General features: G+C 35.3%; 1 protein-coding gene across 1 annotated transcript in view; it reads right to left on the reverse strand.

Moving 5' to 3' along the window:
* The window catches only part of STK38L (serine/threonine kinase 38 like), a 71,224-nt gene that overhangs the window by 25,889 nt on the left and 24,554 nt on the right, over positions 1-20,781 (reverse strand). Inside the window, exon 2 of the mRNA XM_016119263.2 lies at positions 848-992. Within this exon, the coding sequence (XP_015974749.2) occupies positions 848-981 (134 nt within the window). The 5' untranslated portion in view covers positions 982-992. The remainder of the gene's footprint in view (positions 1-847; positions 993-20,781) is intronic.

Raw genomic sequence — 20,781 nt, forward strand, 5'->3', positions numbered from 1 at the left:
TTTCACCATCCTAATTCAAGCCTCCTTTCTATTTGCCTGGACTACATCACTAGCCTTTCCTGTTTCTAATCCCTCCTCTCACAGTCCACTCTATAAAACACAATTAAAGTACTCTTCTAGAGAAACACTTGTGATCATTTATCTTCTGTTCAAAACTCACAGAGGCTCTCTACTACCATGAGTATAGCTACACTAACAAAGCATCAAGGCCCCCAGGAAATGCTGAAATCCAATGTTGTCTGACCTAGCACTGAAGGTGACTTCTTTTGTCTCTAATATTCTTCCTCCTGCTCTTTTATCTTTCTTCTCTCTCTTCCATATGTATAAATAGAACTCTTCCTTAGGAGCCTTGTTTAACCACCACCACCATTATGAAGCCCTCCCAGTTGCCTTAGACAAAAGCAATCTCTATGTTCTTTGCCCTCCTTCTCTTAGTGATACTTTTCACTCTTTCATATAAATTTCCTGAAATTGAAACATCTTTTATTTTTTAATTCTTCCATTCCCACTTAGTACATATAACATTATAAATGTTTTTGGACTAAAGTCAATTATTCACAACTTATCCCCCTAAAATAAAGTATAAAGGTATATCATAATTTCATGGTTTGAAACATTTTGTTTAAAACATCAATTGACATTTGAAATAAGTGTATGAGTGCACAGGACAAGAAACTATTCTGAAAAAATAAAACAAGTAACTAGGTCCATTGTCAGAATAGAAAACTTAAAAACAACACAGGAACCTACAATATTTATATAATGAATAGATAACATGTTTACACTTTGCTCACAGAATAACAGCTTATTTAACTAAACAGAAAATTCTGACTAGCCTTTACTATACCTGGTTTCTCTCTCTTCATGCTGTAAAATTAGGTTGCTGTAAAAATTCTCCAGTGTGAGCTTGGCCACAGTCACTCTTTCCCGGGTATGGTTGCTCATGGGAAAGGTGGTGGTAGTCCCTGCCGTCATTGCCATAGTAACAGAAACTGAAATAACATACAAACACAAATTATTCAGTAGAAAAAAAAACTTTCTATTCTTTATAACAAACTCTGGAAATGGTTTGATTTCTACTAAGCAAAATTCTACCTTAACAGTTAAGATATCCAAATCGTTCATATTATAAGTAAAACAATGCTAGGAAAGAAAAAGAAAGATGCCCTATTCTCAAAGCAATAGAAATTAATTTTATGCTGGCAAAACCAGGGGTGAATAACAGTAAGAAGTACCAGTGGCAGTCCACGCACAATGTAAATACATTTGAACAAAGGTTGTATTCGACAAGCATTCAAAACAAAAAAGGTTCTATTTTGTTGTTGTCTTACTGATTCTAAATAAAATCTACAAGATTTTGCTAATAACTTAAAGCCTCAATAAATGTTAAGTCTCCTAAGACTTAATGCAGCTTAAACAGTAAGAAACAGCTTCTGTCATATAAATTTTATAAAACATGAAGTGTTGCATCAAATAAGCAGACAAACATCAGTCTAAAGCAAATTCTTATATGTTTTAGGGGAAAACTACTTTCAGAAAGAAGTCCCTTTATATGGAGTCTATGGCTGTCCTATTTCATTCTGAATTCTACGTCATATCAGACAGTGCTATAACAAGATCTATTATACTTCTCCAGACTACGAGGTCCATTTCATTTTCAAATGATATTCAAACATCTATAGGAACTGGGCAGGAAACGAATGTATGAATCAAGCCAGATGACAATAGGCAAGTTTTGTAGTCTTAACTAGACAGTGTATCTAGAGCCATTTAAGTGCTAACTTTTAAAAACCACTGGGCCAGTTAAGTAATGGTTTGAAAAAGATAATATGAACAATTAGACAAGTAAGGAGTGTAGCAAAATGGCTACTTCATAAAGGAACAGATTGAACTCTGGTGGCTTCTGTGGTGGGCACTGACCCTAAGAGATTTGCCCACCACAGTCTACATCTGGACTCCAACCCCACAAAAAACCCTGGAATGGTTCCATACAGTAAAGAGATTTTTGCTTATATGTATGAGGATCATAACAGACCATCCTAGAGAAGATCCCAATTGCCAAGAGTGTCCAACGTTGCATTCTTAGCTGAAAAGTATTCCCCCGAGCCTGCTACCTACTCCGCAACACCCACCTGTTCTCCCCTTAATTGTACAAGGATACAGTCCAGTATATGGACCTGAACTGGACTAGAATCCAGGAATAATGGAATGAAACAAAAGACCTGTATTTTGCTTCAATGTCAAGCAAGTATACAGATTGAAAGTAAACAATTAACTATGGCAAATTCCCAGTTCCACAGTCATCTTATTGGATATATACCTCAATGTACTACAGGAGCCTCAAACTACTTATGTCTAAAACTGAATCTATTATTTTAGCATCATAAACTTGTTCCTCTGCTGATTGCTGTAAATCTTTTCATAACAAGAAGCTGATCACATTACTTGTTTAAATTTTTCAGGTCTTCTCACCATCTACAGCAAATCAAATTAGCTTAGCAAGATAAATAAAGACAACTCACATACACTGAATACTGATGCACAGGATATTTTATGACATTTTATTGACATTTTTATATTTTATTCATTGAACTTCCCTTTCTCTCTTGAGGATTTAAGATAATGGCACTACCTACGCATGACTACATTTCATCCTCACAACAGCCCTGTAAGGTAAGGAACTGAAGCTCAGAAAAGTCACATAGCTAGTGAGCTGTGGAGTCTGGACTCCAAGTGCTAACTCCACCTTGCCATCCTAGCCTCACTGCTGCCCTTCCTTGCCACTTACCCTTCTGCCCACATATTTGGTTCTTCAATGCCTCCGCGCCCTTGCCTGACCTATCCCCTCCCCCAAATCAGTTAAGTCCTGAACTCTCTTCACAGGAATACTGATTCTTTACCACACGGTAACTGTTAAGTCTTCGCTTACATAACCTTCCCAAAAGAGACATAACATCTAGCATTCTTTCATGTGCATTTTCTAGCATTTTAACCAATGTAGCTCGGGTACTAGTGCTTATCACTCTATGTCTATATCCCACTAAACTAGGAACACCTCTGTGCAAGAACTTTTCCTAATTTGAGTACTTACCACAACAGCCCTGACAAATAGGCATTAATGAACGAATGAGTCGAACTACTCTAGAAAGGTTGGCTAAAAGGCAACTGTGGAAAAACAAAGTACTGAACTTAGGAGACTGAAATTTAGAGATCTAATCCAGGACCTGCTGCTAACTGATCACACTGTCTTATCCAAATCACGAGAACACTCAGAACTGGTAATTTTTCTCCAGGCAGGAATTATAATATTTGATTTGCCTAGTGCACAGGCATAGTCCAAGATCATCTGAGACAATACAGAGCAAAGCCACAATGGCTTATACAAGTGAAAGACTTTATTTTAGAGATTTAGTTTAATTTTTTAATGTGCTAAATGCTTTAATTATAATGAGTACTATTTTTAAACATGATAAGTAATAAAAATAAATGAAATTCAAAAATTTTCATGGCCAAATTATAGTAGGGAGGAGGTAAGATAACTAAAGTGTTAAATCAAGACACATTCAGAAACTGCAACATGCTGATCAGCCCTGCAGCCCGGCCAGGAGGACACCTGCAGAACAAAGGAAGGTGTCTACGGGGATTACTAACAACCCATTCCCCACACCTGTGAACACGAAACAGGAACAACAGAGTGTGTAAGTGGCTGCCCTACACAAATAAAACTGTTCATTCCCTATGGCTAAAACCGTGGGGAACCTAGGATTAAAGCCTGACAACTGCCAGCAGGCCTTTCAGGCTACATACTCTTCCCCTTCCCCTCCTCACTGTGTGTCCAAATCAAAGGAGATAGGTAAACAAAGGCTTTAAACTATAACTCACGGAAACTAAAGAATGATATATAAACTGAATGCCCAGAATACGAGGGGTCCCTCTCACTGTCTTTCTCTCGGTACTCTTTACTCTCTTTACTCTGTCTCTTGGTCGTCTCCTTTAGTCCCTCTCTCACTCTCTACCTCTGAGAGTGAGAGAGACTAATGCTCTGTGTGTGTAGAGTGTTACCCTTTTTCTAATAAACTTTCCTTTTTACTCTAACTTTAATGTGTTGAATTCCTTCTACACTCTCAGCCGAAGATACTTCTTCTCTCAGTGGAGGGCTTTCGGGGGAATTTGCCCTGTCCTGAATCAAAATAATTTTTAAGCACTAAGCTATTCTTGGAATGCAATCTAAGGTAATGCTATCAAACCATTTTTGGATTTCCATGTTTCAGATCAGATGCAGAAAAGATAAAGGAAAAATAAAACAAGGATGGTATATAGCAGACATCCCAAATCATGTTTGTTAAGTGGGATTTGGGGGTTGGGATTGGGGAAGGAAACTGGGGAAATCAAATAATTTCAGGCGATCCAGATAGTACAAAATTAAACAAGTTTCTTACTGCAAAACTTCCCAGCATCTTTAATATGCTAATATGTACCCTAAATCTCCAAAAAGGTGATAATGTATATGACCCCAAGTAGTATTCTAGGGAGATTCCTTTAGGTATATAAAATTTGAATTAACAAACAATTATCTTCAAACAATAGGAAAAATGTGCCTGTTAACTTTTTTTTTCCAACATTCGGTGGGGGCGGGGGACGCTTAGAAGCTCCAACAGAGAGCAATACCCAGGGATTGTAGAGTGCTTTCTGACTGGTCCAGATCTGTAGCTGATAGAACATTTTCGGATGAGTTTGCCAGTTCCTAAGAAGAAAAAAGGTTAAGTCCCAACTTTAGTTGTCCAAGGTCTATATTTTCCTTTGAAAAAGTTTATGGTGAAAAAACATTTTATAATGTCTCTTAAAAAAAAAGAAAAAAAAAGAAAAAAAGCACAAAGGAAGAACACATAAGTAAACACTTTAGAAATCCAAAAGAAAGATGTATGTTGAGCTCAGGTTGTGGCCTTGGACGGCAGCTGACTGGCTGCCAAGGGGCCCTCTTAGGACAGGCTGCTGTGCTCAGTCTGCCAAGGGGCAAGCTCTGGCCTTCAGTTACCAGGGTCCACAGCAATCAAATTCTGAAGCTCCTTTATCCTAAGAGAGTTCACAAGAGACTGATATATAAGACACAATGGCAATTTACTGATTTACACAATAAGAAATTGAGTAACAAGGAACAGATCCTCTATCTTCTGGCAAATGCATTCTGTCCTTATAGGCAAGCTAGGTGTAAAGCCATAATGAGGATCAGAAGATTGTTCGGTGAGAATGGTGTCAAAACAAAGGAAACTGTATTCAATTGAAATGGTTAATAACATCAGGAAAGGTGGAATCTTTTAAAAAAGATGTCTAATCACTATCTTGCCCAGGGCACTTCTACCCATTTTAAAGTGGCCAGAGATGACCAATATTAAGCTCTGCTGCTAACTGGGCTTTCCCAGAATAAAAGAAAATTAGGGGGCTGGAGATGGACAGAAATATTATTGAGCAAAACTTTTGGGGAAATTTTTATGAAACATAAAAGAATATTAGGGAATTCGAAACAATTCCCAACAACTAAGAATTGTTTGCATTAACAATACAGAAATAAATATGAAATTATTTTACATAAAAATTTATAAACCTGAGGTCTTTATAAATGAGGGATAAACAAAAGATCAGGTTTCTCTCATCATAAGGAGATGAACTGAGTTTAACGCCAAAATCCAGAAGTGGGTATCAAGTAATGAAAAACAACTTCCAGACACAATATAATTTAATTATGATTGCTATGTTCTTTCCATTGTAGTTACACATTTATGCAAACATGTATGCCTTTTTTAAACACCAAATCAGATCAAAACCTATGTCTACTCGTCTTTGTAACAGAAGTATTACAGCACTTGGTAAAGTGCAGAACACACAGTAGGCATTCTGTAAATAAATGAGGGTGAGTAATTGAACTCTAATGGAGTTTAAATTACAGATGTTTCATATATAATAATTTCCTTTGGATTATAAACTAGTTACATTAACCTTCAGTAACAAATCCTACTTGAGATAAAAATTGCAGGAAAAAAAAAAAAAGCCAAAATTCTACCCTTACTTAGTCTTGATTGTGTCTTTAGAAATTACAGTTTAAAACAAGAAAGAAAATATTCCCTTCTAACCAGACATAAATGGGCTTTAAAAATTTCAAATTAAACAAAACTAAGAACAGAAGTGACCAAATTATTACAAATAAAGATATGAATGACTAGCACTATTACATTGCAAATTTATTCCTCTAGTGGATTTAACACTATTCTTTGTCTTCTACTAAAGCCCTTTCTTTAGCCAGAAAAAGAACAGGATACAATTTGCAAGTCTAGAATTCCTGGACTGATAAAAACAACACTAGGTGCCCTTGAATTTCCTGTTCACGTGTTTTCTCCAGACTCCCCTATTCATTGATGGAGACACTACCAATAGTTAAGTCCAAAATTCTTTCGTTCATCAAGCCTGGGGAAAGGAGATAACAAATTTGGCACTCAGGCCATCTATAAATAGATGTGGTGTCTCCAACCATTTACCATCAAGTTTCTAAAGTGGGAAAACAGAACTGTTTGACCTGACTGGTAAACTGGTGGTTTAACCTTAATTTTCACATACTACATTTTGGAGGAAAGGGCTTACTTAATGTTACTGTATTGCCTTGGAAATTCTCATTAGTTGCAACCATTATGCCATAACAGATGCTCAGATTAAATACTGTATATGCTGGTTCCTAGTGAGAGAGAAGCCACAATTTCTTTCTTCTCTGAGCAAGAAATTCACAGTTCAAGTCCCAGCACTTTTACTAGTTGTATTATTTCCAACCAACACTTACTGCAGATATACGCTATGTAGCAGCACTGCATAAAGTATTGAGAATATGAAGACTGATAAAATACAGTTCCTGTCCTTAGGAAAGTCACAATCTTACACGGACAGAAAGAAGAGAAATATCAGCTCTCCAAAAGGAAGTGTTGTCAAAAGTTTAATAGAGGAAGAGATGCTTGAAATGAATCTTGAGATGGAGTTCACAAGTCAGACGGACAGGGCCGAGGAGGAAGAGCTGAAGAGGCATAGAGTAGATGGACATATTTGAGTATAGAGAATGGCTTATATATTTGCTGGAATACCAGAAGACGAAGGTGAAAAGACAGAAGTCATGATAAAAAATACTTTTTTTCTTTGCCATGTTAAAAAATTATCCTGAAAAAAAAAATTATCCTGAGGATAAGTGGGAGTTAGTCTTTTAATTAAGTGAAGAACAGCCAACAGAAAACATTTACCAAGTGCTTACCCAAGTACCAAGACCTCATCTAAAAATGTTACATTTTTTAATGCACTTAATCCTCTTAACCACTCCTAAAATCCTATCTGACTGGCACTTTGGACAGATTATGCTAGTATTGAGAGGATGGCAAAAAGGCTGGGAGCAGGCTGGACTAAGGGACTGGGAATCAGGTTAAGGGGATGCAATAATATAGTCAGGGAGAGATTACAAACTGGTGGCCAGCAGCCATACTTTGCTTAGCTGCACTATGATTTAGAAATTGGAAGATTTCACATAAAAACCCAGATTTCTGGTTCTTCTTTAAAATCTGATCTGTCAAATATGAGCCTACATTCCAACCTGGAAACAGACAGCTGAAACTGAGAAGCAGCAGGATCCTAGCAATACCGCACCCCACCAGAGTCCACCAACTTTCTACTTCCTCGTGTCCAGCCACCTTCACTCTTTTTTATTACCTGCCGTTTCCTGTAAGCATTTGAGATTACAACCCTTGTTTAGGAATAGAAGGAGGTCCTAATTTAAGAAAGTAGCAGGAGAGGTTAAAAGGGCTCAGTTTCTCAGCAGCAAAGACTGAAACCTATAATTATCTCTGGGTTTCCAGTTTGGATGACTAGGTAAATGGTCCTAGCATTCATTAGTAAATATAAGTAGTATAAGAAGACCTAACTTGGTGGGGAAAGAAAATAAGTTCAAGGCTGATCCTGTCTGAGTTATTTAACCAGACTCATGATTTACGTCTCTAAAATGGAGATAGTGTATGCCAGCCTTATAGGGTTGATGTGATGCTTCTATGGTGGCAAAGCACAGTGATGAAGGGCCAGATTGCCCTGGACCTGAATTTTGGCTCAGACACTCACTAGCTGTGTGTCTTTAAGCAAATTACTTAAACTTTCTGTGCTTCAGAATCCTGTTGACTAACATCAAGATAACAGTGACCAACTGTTATGTTAAAAAGACATAAGAATTAAAAAAGTTAATATTTGCGAAGGACTTAGAACAGTGTCTGGCAAGGAGAAATGTCATGTAAATGTTTGATAAATCAATAAATTAAGTGAAAGTATTTTAAAACATCTCGTGACTTACAGTAAATGTGCAAAAATGATTAATTTTCTTCCCTGTCCAATCTTCCTGCTCACTCCTCCTGCCTTGGGCTGCTGACATTAGTTTGTGTATATTTCCTATCTTAGTCTTAAAATCTACTTGATTTGACCAATTAGATTGCTTTATTTGGAAAAAAGAGAGAAATGTATCAAAAAGCACATAACAGTTTCTTTAAAAGACTTGAAGTTAAAAAAAAGAACTCTTCATAGAAGTCATAGTAGAAGTCAGTAGTGACCTGGGGGCATGACTAGGGCAGAAATAAGTGTTCTAGGGAAGAACTAATCACATCTCTCACGAGATGCAGTGATTCTTATGAGACAACAAACATCCAATTTATTTATAATTTATTTACTGCATTTAGTGTTAACAATTTTTATTTTGCTTTTAATTTGTTAATGTGACTCTCTATATTTGGTGTGTGCCTGTTCACTAGTCCAGAGGAGCAAATTCACAATACTCTGTGTGTGTGTGTGTGTGTGTGTGTGCGCGCGCGCTCATGTGTGAGCAAGCCTAGTGGTGATAGCACAGTGATGCTCAAGTTAATGTTATTCTTATTTTCAGTATTATTTTAGAAAGAGGGATTTTTTATTGCTGACAAAAATATACTTCAATGGCTGAGTTCCCATTGAAGCAATGTTGTTAATAGTAGATTACTTGAGTATGCTGATTCAAATAATTACTAAAAACTCCTCTAAACTTGAGTTTCAATTTCCAAAGGGAAGTGAAAAGTGTTTATAAACCAAATATAAACAATTAAACTATGAATATAAATTTGCCAAACAAAGTAGCAATTTTACCTAAACACTGGCCAGTTTATAGATCTTAACGTTTAGGTGAAACAGCATTCCATTTTTCTCAAAAATATTCAGGAAAAAAAAGCCATTTCTTCTTATAATATTTACATATTTGAATTTCTCTAGTGCTAGACTCCCATCTAGTAATGCATTAGATTTTCTCTGCAAAAGATGCTTAAATGAATCTACCAAGTTATAGTTGACGCAAAAAAATAAACTATTTCAACTGAAATGCCAACTTCAGATATTTATAATTTAGTACCACAATGGGAATACAATACCAACTTTTAGATAGCAGTAGCATCCCTAAAAGAACTTTAAACCAATTTATATTAATTGGAGCATACACAGGCACACATAAGAACGGCTCACCCTGACTGGGCTAAAAGAGAAGAAAATAAGGCAACATTGCAAGGCAGGATGTGGAAGATGAGAGGGGAATGGAGGTTGGGGGAACTAAAGTGAGGATTTCGAAGCTATCTGTAAAGAAGAAAGTATTCAGAGGTAAAACAAAACAACAAAGATAACACAGAAACAAGAATTAATAGACCATAAATATACATATACATTGGTACATATTTATTTCACTCCTATTTTATTTATATAGAGAATTTATATATCCAGAAATTGAGTTTACAGACATGAACTAAGTAGCCTGGGGAAATTCTTGGAGAGAAGAGAGCATGCAGAAGGGGTGGGGGAAGAGGGAGGCCAGGAGGAGGGGTGGGGAAGAGAGGGAGACAAACGGACAACACAATGATTTAGAGAATTCTGGCCTACCAGATTTAACCTATGGTTCTGAATTGGGGGTCTGGAAGAATGAAATGAACAAAAAAGATATCTAATGTATAGCGCTCCCTTTGCCTTGTCAGTTGAGCCAAGCTTCCATCTACTTCCCACAGCCTAACACAGTGAGTTTTCATCTGTATTTTTCACTTCTGTTATAAAGAATGTTGGTCAGTGAACATAAGCCAAATTATTTTTTAAATAAACAGTTCAACTTGAAGTTTAAAAATATCTTTTAAAATGTTAATTTTAAAGATATAGATTTAAAAATGGGAAAATGATCCCATCCACGAAAGTAGCAAGGAGGAGCTAGAGAACAATATTCATAAATTTCTAATAACTTGATCCAAAAAAAAGGCTGGCCTTTTCATGAGGAAATCTAATAATAATAATAATAATAGATTATGGGAAAAAGAAAATAATTATTTAATTAATGATGTTGGAACAACTGGTTACATATTTGGAAAAAAAGCAAGTCAGATATCCAATTCACTCCAAAGGGCAAAATAAATGTCAAATGGTTCAAAAGGGTGAGCATAAAAACTACAAAATAAAAAGAAAGGAAAGGAAGGGACAAGAAAGGAAAGGAAGAAGGCAATGAAAGTAAAAAAGAAAAATTACATTTCGGAAAAATTACAAGAAAATACAGATAAATCTCTTTGAAGGGAAATCTCTGAAAGGGAAGGGACTGTCTTAAAAGGACTTTACAATGAAAATAGTGCTCAGTATCATTATACAAAAATTTGGAAAATACATATATATCAAATGAGTTAAAAGATAGCAATCAGGGAAATCTGCAAAATATCTGTATATTAAAAGTACATTTAAAAAATATTAAAGGTAAATGTTAAATTATATTTCTTAAAATATGTCAAGCTCATTACACAGCTATTTAATATTAAAGTTGCGAAGGGACAATAAAGACCCTACTAATGAAAAAGATGAATAATAGACTTTTATAAAAATAAGCTAATAAACATGAAAACCATTCAATTTTACTAGTAAATCGAAGACATATGGCAACTATAAAATGATACAATATGTTCCCTATAAGAAAGTAGCCACAATATGGGGGGAAACTCTCTTTCTGGGGTCCAGTTTATCATGACATGCCTTTCTCATAAACCGTCTATACTTATGCATGCCTTTTTTTCTAGCTTTGTAAAGATATAACTAACATATAACATTGTGTAAATTCAAGGTATACAATGTAATGATTTGACATATATAAATGTCAAATGTGAAATGATTACCATAATAAGGCTAGTTAACACAGTCATCACTTCATATAGTTAAAATCTTTTTGTGAGGTGCGAACTTTTAAGATCTGCTCTCTTAGCAACTTTAAAATATACATTATAATCCTGTTAACTATAGTCACCATACTGTACATTACACTCCAAAAACTTAGAACTGAAAGTGCACCCAAAAACTTAGAACTGAAAGTTTGTACACTTTAACCACATTTACCCACTTCCATACCCACCCACCCATGGCAACCACTAATCTGCTCTCCGTTTCTGTTTTTAGTTTCCACATATAAGTGAGGTCATACAGCATTTGTCTTTCTCTGTCTGACTTATTTTACTTAGCATAACACCCTTGAGGTCCATCCATGTTGATGCAAATGTCAGGGCTTTTTTTATGGGTGAATAATATATATATAATATATCATATAATAATATATATATTTATATATGTATATATATGTAAAACACGTAATATATATAGGTCACATTTTCTTTATCCATTCATCTATCTGCCAATGGACACTTCATGTTTTGGCTATTGTAAATAATGCTGCAATAAACACAGAGGTGTAGCTATCTCTGAGATAGTGATTTCATTTCCTTTGGATCCCCAGAGTGAAACTGCTGGATCACATGGTAGTTCTACTATTAATTTTTTGAGGAAACTGCATACTGTTTTCTACAGCGGCTATACTGATTTACATTTCCAGGAACAGTGTACAAGAGTTCCCATTTCTCCACATCCTAACAGATCTGTGAAGTGATCTCACTGGGGTTTTGATTGCATTTCCCTGATGATTAATGATGTTGAGTACTTTTTCATGCATCTGTTGGCCGTTTAAATATTTTCTTTGGAAAAATATTTTTATTCCGGTCTTTTGTCCACTTTGAGATCAGATTCTTTTATTTGAGGAGGGGACTTATTGAGTTATATGAGTTCCTCATATATTTTGAATATTAACCCTGGCCCTGGGCTTTTCTTTATCGGCAGACTTTTAATGATCGATTCAATCTCCTTTCCTTTTATTGGTCTGTTCCAATTTTCTGTTTCTTCAGAATTGTCTTAGTACATTGTACATTTGTAGAAATTTGTCCATTTCTTCTAGTTTGTCTAATTTGTTGGCATATAATTGTGCATAGTAGTCTCATAATCTTTTGTATTTCTGTGGTATCAGTTGTAATTAATCTCTCTTCTTTAATTTGTAATTTTATTTATTTGGAGGCCCTCTCTTTTTCTTGGTTAGTCTAGCTAAAGTTTTCTCAATTTGCTTTTCAAAAAACCAACCATTTTGTTAATCTTACTGTTGTTTTCCTACTCTGTGTTCATTTCTGCTTTGCTCTTTCTTATTTCCTACCTTCTGCTACCTTTAGGCTTAGTTTGTTCTTCTTCTAGTTCTTTTAGGTATAATTTGATTGAGATTTTTCTTTTTTCTTAATGTATGCATATATTGCTATAAACTTTCTTCCTATTTCTGCTTTTGGGGTATCCCATAAGTTTTGTTGGGTTTCCATTTTCATTTATTTCATATATTTTTAAATTTTTCTTTTAATTTCTTCTATGACCCACTGGTTGTTCAAGAGTGTGTTGTTAAATTTTCACGTATTTGTGAATTTTCCAGATTTCCTCCTGTTGGGGATTTCTAGTTTCATACTATCTTCTTGAATTTATTGAGACTTGTCATGTGGCCTGACACGTGATCTCTCCTAGAAAATGTTCCATGTGCACTTAAGAAAAATATATTTTGTTGCTGTTGAACAGAATGTTCTGTTTTTGTATGTTTGGTCCATTTGGTCTACGGTGTTATTCAAATCGGTTGTTTCCTTACTTCTCTGAATGACCTATCCATTACTGAGAGGGTACATTAAAGTCCCCAACTACTATTGTATGGCTGTTTATTTCCCCTTTCAATTCTGCTTTATTTTAGTTTGCTTTATTTTTTAGGTGCTCTGATATCTTCTTAATGGACTGACCCCTTTATCATTATAAAGTGACCTTGTCTCTTTAGACTATTTTTATTTAAAGTCTATTTAATCTGATATAAGAATAGCTACTCCCTGACTTCTTTTAATTATCATTTAAAAAATTTATCCATCTCTTCATTCTCAGTATATTTGTGACCTTAAAGCTAAAGTAAGTCTCGTGTGTGTATTTAATCCATTCAGCCATTCTGTCTTTTGATTGGAGAGTTTAATCTATTCACATTTAAGGTTATTATTGATAAAGACTTAATATTGCCATTTTATAAACTGCTTTCTGTTTCATAGACCCTTTGTTCCTTGCTTCCTCCTCTCTTGATGTTTTGTAAATGATGACTTTTTTTGTATGGAAGTATGCTTTAACTCCTTTATCATAATATTTTGTGTATCTACTACAGGTTTTTCCTTTATGGTTACCATGACGCTTACATAAAATATCTTACAGTGATAATATCCTATCTTAGGCTGATAACTTCAACAGCAAACAGAGCTTCAGAGTTTTATTCCCCTCCTCACATTTTAGGTTACTGGTGTTACAATTTACATCTTTTTTTTTTATAATTTGTATCCACTAACATTATTGTAGCTATGATTATTTTTAACATGCTTGTTTTTAACTTTTAGAGTTGTGAATTATGTACTATCATTACAATATTAAAGAATATGAGTTAAACTATATATTTACCATTACCAGTGAGTTTTATGCATTCATGTTTTTAACAATGTCAATTAGCATCCTTTTACTTATGCTTGAAGATCTATCTCTAACATTTCTTGTAAGTTATGTCTAGAGATGATAAACTCTCTCAGATTTTAATTGTTCAAGAAAGTCTTTACCTCTTCCTCATTTGTGAAGAATAGTATTTTTGGTTGACGGTTCTTTTCTTTCAATAATCTGAACAGATCTCCCCATTATCTCCTGAACTGCAATTTTTGTTGAGAAAGCTGCTTACAGTCATAAGGGCTCCCTTGTATGTGACATGCTGCTTTCAAAGTTCTTTTTCTTTACTTTTGACAATTTGATTACTTATGTCTCAACACAGCCCTTTTTAGGTTCAACCTATTTGGAGTCCATTTCTCTCCCTAAGTTTGGGGAATTTTCAGTCATTATTGCTTTAAATAGACTTTGTCTCTTTCTCTTTCTCTTCTCCTTCTAGGATTCTCATAATGAGTATTTGTATTTCTTGATCAGGTCATATAAGTCTATAGGCTTTCTTCACTTTTTTTCAATATTTTATCAAGTGACCTATTTTCCAGTTCACTGATTCTTTTTCCTGCTTAGTCAAGTCTGTTGTTGAAGCTCTTAATTGAATTTTTCTTCAGTTCGGTCACCATATTATTCTTCAGGTCTAAGATTTGTTTTGTTTTTGTTTTTTGGTTTCTGTTTATTCGTTGAACTTTTTTCATTCTGTTCATGCATTATTTTCCTAATTTCATTTAGTGTCTATGTGTTCTTGAAGTTCACTGAACTTCTTGGAAGATTATTCTGAATTCTTTGTCAAATGGTTCATAGATATACATTTCTTTATGGTCAGTTACTGGAGTTTTATTAAAGTTTCCTTTGATGGTGTCATATTTGCGTGATTCTTCATGTTCTTTGATTCCTTATGTGGGTATCTGCACAATTAGATAAGTGGTCTCCTCCAGGCTTTACAAGTTCGCTCTGGGAGGAAAAAAATCTTCACCAGTCAGTTCAGTTTGGGGTATTGCTAGTGTCTGTGGGCAGGCAGGTCTTCTTAGCAGGGTCTCTGGTTGGATGAGGCTGCTGCTATACTCTAAAGTCAGGAGAGAATGCTTTTGAATGAGCTCTGTGGTTGGGTGAGCCAGCTGGCTGGGCTCCATGTTCAAATAAGGCCACTGGGAGGGCACCCTGACCTGCTGGTTTTGTTCCCTGGCAGGGTGGTGCCACTGGATAGACTCCATGATTGGGCAGGGCTCTATAACCACTACTGGTTTGATAGGATCCCAGGCTGTGCTTCCTGACCATTTGGTGCCTCCAGCTGGACTCCATGTTGAAGTGGGGTCTCGGGCAGGGCTCTGCAGTCAGACAGGGCCTCTGGCTATGCTCTGCAATTAGACAGAACTGTAGGATATGCCCTGAAGTTGGCAGAGTCCCGAACTGGGTTTTGCAATCAACTAAGACAATGGTTGGGTTCCACTATTAGACAAGGTCTCTGGTTAGGTTCTCTGGTAGAGAGGAACCTCCAGCTATATCCTGTAGTATTGAATGGATTCGACTGTGCTCTGTAGATGGGCAGGTTCATTGTCCAGGTTCCCACATCAAGTAGAGCTACAGACTATGCTCTGCAAATGCGTGGGATCGTTGGCTGGCTTCCTGCCTGGGAGAGGCCACAGGCTGTATTCAACAATCGGGCCAGGCCATAGGCTGAGCTCTGATGCATGGCAGGGCTGTAGGGTAGGCTCCAGAGCTGGCCAATACCACAGACCAAGGCTGCCCCGGTCACTATTCAGGGTTGGTATACTTAACAGTATACTTAACAATATCCAAAAAGGGCTATAGGCAGCCCGGGGTGAGAGAATGATTCAGCCTCGCCCCAGGGTTCTGAGATTTTCACAATGATGTCTTACCTATAGGTAGTCACTAACTGGTCTTCTCCTGAAGGGGAGTGAAGTTGAGAATGGCCTATGTCAACATCTTGATGTCATTCCCTTATAGGTATGTTAACTGGTAGATCTATAATCCTTTCTAATAGGGACTATGGCTATTTGTATCAAGAACCTTAAAGATTTTTAAGTATCTTGTGACATATAGTAATTCCACCTTTGGGAATCTATCTTAAAATAATCAAAATTGCAGCAACGATTCGTAGAATTTTTTAAAATAAAAGCCTCAGTGAAAATGGCAAACAAATGTTTAAAATTAAGTAAAAATGGTGAAATAATAACAGCACGAAATACCACAGAAACAATAATGCAAAAAATTCTCCCCAATAAAACGTAACATGATGAATAATGTTAAGTAAACAGGATACAAAGTTCTAGCTTCATGTAAAACATAAACTCAATTACATAAAAAAAAAAAAGACAGTAAATTATGGTGTGTAATTATGGATCACTTAAATTTTATCCTTTATCATTTTGTTAATTTTTCAATTTTTCCAAAATGAGAAACAATCATTTTTATAATAAGAAAAAAATTACTTGAGTGATTGAGTGTGAGCAGATGTGGGAGCAGTAAAAGGGATTCAACTCTCACTTTTCAGCTCACAAAGGTGGTTTTATAGGTACCGCCATACTTAGATTTTTCTCTCCTATGAACGAAATTCTTAGTTTTGGTTTAGTGGAGGATAATGCAGAACAGCAAAAAGTTTGAAGTCATAGAATAAAACTAAAGACAAATCATAAGACTAATAGGAATTCTGAAAAAAAAATATTTAGTCATCTCCCCTAACACTTCTTTTTAGGGAAAGTTTTTTGGTGGCTTATATCTGTGCATATTTAAAAGGACTCAAACTGTCACTCTCTCAAGTAGCTTTTCTACTGGTGACTCAAAAGGCCCTTATCAAAATCAAAAAGCAGGGCAGCACGAATCTTAGCTAAGTTAACTTTGTGCCTTATTTAGGGTAAGGGAACTATTTCAAAAATCATAGGAGATAAAATAAATGCTCTAGCTTTAAAGAAGATCCCTACTTTATTCCTACTTTTATTCCTACTTTGTCTGCTTTAAAGGAGACAATGCCTGATTTAAACACCAGTACAACCAAAAATGTCTAAAAGGTGAAGGTTTGGTGTGACCAGAGAACCACCAATAAATGGACAAGGTAGGAAAATGACGAGTGGTGAGAGGTGGTGTGACAAGCTGGTAAAGGAAAGGGGAGGAGCAAACTTTAGGAAGCAGCCTGACACATATATCACTCAGCAGCCCAACTATAAACAATTTGGTCACCTTTGAACTCTTGTCTTTCTTAAAAGTAAGCTTCTAATACAAATGAGAGTGAGAAAGAGAGAGAAACAGACCAACATTCACACACAAAATGAAATCTGAAAACAGACGAGCTTAAGTGAGGATGTAAAATAGAAACTGCTCAAGCATCAATTGAAAATATAAATTCATATTTTAATTTTCCCATTAATTTGAAATATTCAAAGCCTCTTCATCACTGAATAGCTTCAGGAGACTTCTTTGGATTCCTCCACCATACAAATCTCTTTTATATTTATTTTAATTTGAAAATTACTGTGTTATTTCGTTTATGGTTCCTTTTCAAATGAAAACCACTCACTGAAAGAGAACAGACTAATTTAACAACTTAAAGAGCCAGGCAGCAGTTATTTTTGAGGGCAAAAATTGGATTAGACTAAAATTAAAACATGATATCATCAAGCTTATAATTTTAAAATATAAGTAGCTATGAGTTACTTTTAGTTATCTTGAGTCAACTCTCCCAAGAGACTTTTTGACCATTACAAGTGACCAACAAACTCAGTTCCCAGCTAAAAGTAGACATACCATGTGACCCATCAGACTCAGATATTAAACACACAGACTGTGAGAAAATCCAGTAGGTATCTACCTCATTAAGATAACAGAGTATAAAAAACTTTAAGAAAGGAAAATTTTTGTTTGAGTTTGCGACCTTTGTAATTAATTAATACCTGAACATCTTATTACCTAAACGTCAAACAGGGCCACACCATTTTGACTGTAATCTCTAGAACACGATTCTGGTTTATTTGGAAAACAAATATGAGAGAGAAAAAAAAACCTAAAATGGAATAAAAAGTAAATTGTATAGTTTGTTGTCATCAGAGATATCCTGTAATTCAAGTAAGTATACTGGCAAACTCTCTGATAAATCAGCTTGTCTGTTCAATTCTGTTCAGTATTTTACTCAAATCCACTCAAAATATAAGACTTCAAATTTATGTCGCAAACAGGTATTAGAATCACAGAACTTGAAAACAGCAACTATATTCCCTAGTCCATCGCTCTCATTTTACAGAAGTGAGGCAGGCCCACAGCGATTTGGCTATCTGATGGGAAAACATGGACCACAACAGGTCACTCAAACTTCAGGTGGAATTTCCAAGCTAGTTGAAGACTCCAAGATTCAATGGCAGCTCTAGGACACTGTATTGCCCCTGCAGAGAAACTGGCTTTCAGAACACTGACAGCCCGGGCTGAGTCCTGGACTATGTGGTACCTGTTAGTTGTAACACTGACGTCAATATCTGACACTAAGTCACTGCTTCTTATCTTACAGTTATGGATCTGTGGATCAAATAACTGGTTTCTGCCTGCTTTTTGCAGATGACTAAAGGCATTTTACTCCAAACTTTCTGGAAACCAAAATATTACAACTAAAAGCCTCTTGAAAGCTATTAGGATTTTAATTACAGAAGCCAGCCACCATTCAGTGATGTATATTTAATTTGAGACCCTACCTCTGTCTATAATTATTTTATTAAAAAACACCCCAAAGTGAGGTTCTCAAAATCTTATACACTGTATGGGTTCACAGGCACTGGCACCTCTTCTCCAGGACACCCAAGCATCAGGGCAAATTTAAGTGAACTTATGTATATTCAAATCTCTGTTATTTCCCATAACAGATGAAATACAGTTTCTAAAATATAAATATTACTTTTTACTTTCCAAACTGGAAATATATTTTTTCAACTTATGAAAAATAAAATGTTTCATGTGTAAATATGAAAATACCCATAAGTATATAAATTGCAAAGTGAAAATGATTTCACAATGCTACCTCCCATAATATCCAGTTTTAACTGTTGCATGAAAGACTGGAGTTAGATTGTCTGGATATAAATTTTGGCTCTGCCACTTACAAACTGTGAGACCTCTCAGGATGTCAGTGTCCTTATCTATAAAACAGATATTATGACAGCATGTGAGAATTAATACCTAGGGTTTTACTGAGTACTTTACAAAGTACAGATATTATTCTAAGCACTTAAAACATATTAACAAATTTTAATAAAGTGTTTGACTGATATGTGTTAAAGCACCTGGGAGAGTATCTGAAACTCAGTCAAGTGATAATTAAATGATAACTTGTTATGTCATTCCAAAACTTTTATACACATATAAAAACATACACATGTATATAATTTGATACAAATGGGCTCATATAAACTGTACTGTAACTTGCCTTCCCTTACTATCTTGCAGACATCCTTCAATGTTAATACAAATAGATCTATTATATCTTTTTTAAGGAGCACATAGTAATAATATTTTCTAACATGAGTTGTTTTGTACTAGATAGTGTTTTATGTGAATCATCTCAATCCTTATACTGACCCTAAAAAGCATGTACCACTATTATTCCAGTTTAGAGAAGAGGAAAGTGAAATTTAACTGGATTAAGCAACTTGCCCAAGATCATACAACTAAACAGGGTAGAACCAGAATTTGAACCTAGGTTCTTCTGAAATTAAGCAACCACAGCACACTTTTTTTTTTTTTTATCATGCTGTAGTTTTAAACCGATGTCACTAACAAATGTTTAGATGGTTTCGATTTGGAGAGGGTATTTTTAGCAATCCCTCAATGAACGTATTAGATCACAGACTACACACTGTCTTTTTTCCTTATTACTCATTGCCAGACATGCAATTACTGAGTTAAAGAATATTCACATTTAAAATTCCAGTATACACTGCCAGACTGCTTTCCAGAGAGACGGTAACAGTTGACCATCCAGTTATATGAGAGAGCCAACACTGGGTACCGTCCATCTTTTTAATATTCACCAGCCTGACTGGTTAAAAAGAAGTTATGATGTCTTAGTTTTCCTTTTGCATTTCTTTGATTAAAATGAGTTATCATATTTTCATATATTTTAAATTATTATTTTTTCTTTATAACTCTGTCTGACTTGAAGTCTTTTGCCCACTTTTATATTTAAAAATTCATTCTTTGACATATTCAGACTATATCTGAATATAATTATCATAGCCCATTTATAGGTAAAATCATTTCTAGCTGAAATCATGTCATAATGCTAATATTTAAATAATTTCAATTTATACAACTTAGAAAAATATCAGAGTATGTGCTTTATTTCATGTAGAAACTATAGTTATTACAATAGAAGGATGGCACTTTCTGATAAATGAGTAGGATCAAATCAAAATTGTCACTCAACTCAAAGGTTAAGAATATAAGTAAAAACATAGTTTCCCAATTTTTCTGTTATTCAGATGTGACATTAAGGCCCTATTGTTTGGATCCTATTTACTTGGACTAGCATATATAACTTATTTTTTGAAAGCAACCAATCAATATCCTTGTCCTTCTCCTGATCATCATTGTCATAATCATGGCTACCATTTAATAAGCACTTTCTTTGTGCCAGACAGTGCTCTGTGCATTATCTCACTTAATTATCCTAACAATCATATGAAGTAAGTACTATTTCCCCATTGTACAAACCGAGGCTCAGAAAGGGTAGTTACTTGCCAGAGGCCTCTCAACTAGAAAGTGACAGAGCTGGGATTTGAACCCTATCTGACTCCAGGGATACTGCTCTATTGTTCTAACCTCATCCTTACCCTTCACGGACCAGACTTAATTCATTAAACGGAGCAAAGGCAAAAATAAATCTGT

This window comes from Rousettus aegyptiacus, unplaced genomic scaffold (genome assembly GCF_014176215.1).
Source record: "Rousettus aegyptiacus isolate mRouAeg1 unplaced genomic scaffold, mRouAeg1.p scaffold_m13_p_2, whole genome shotgun sequence".
Lineage (NCBI taxonomy): Eukaryota > Metazoa > Chordata > Mammalia > Chiroptera > Pteropodidae > Rousettus > Rousettus aegyptiacus.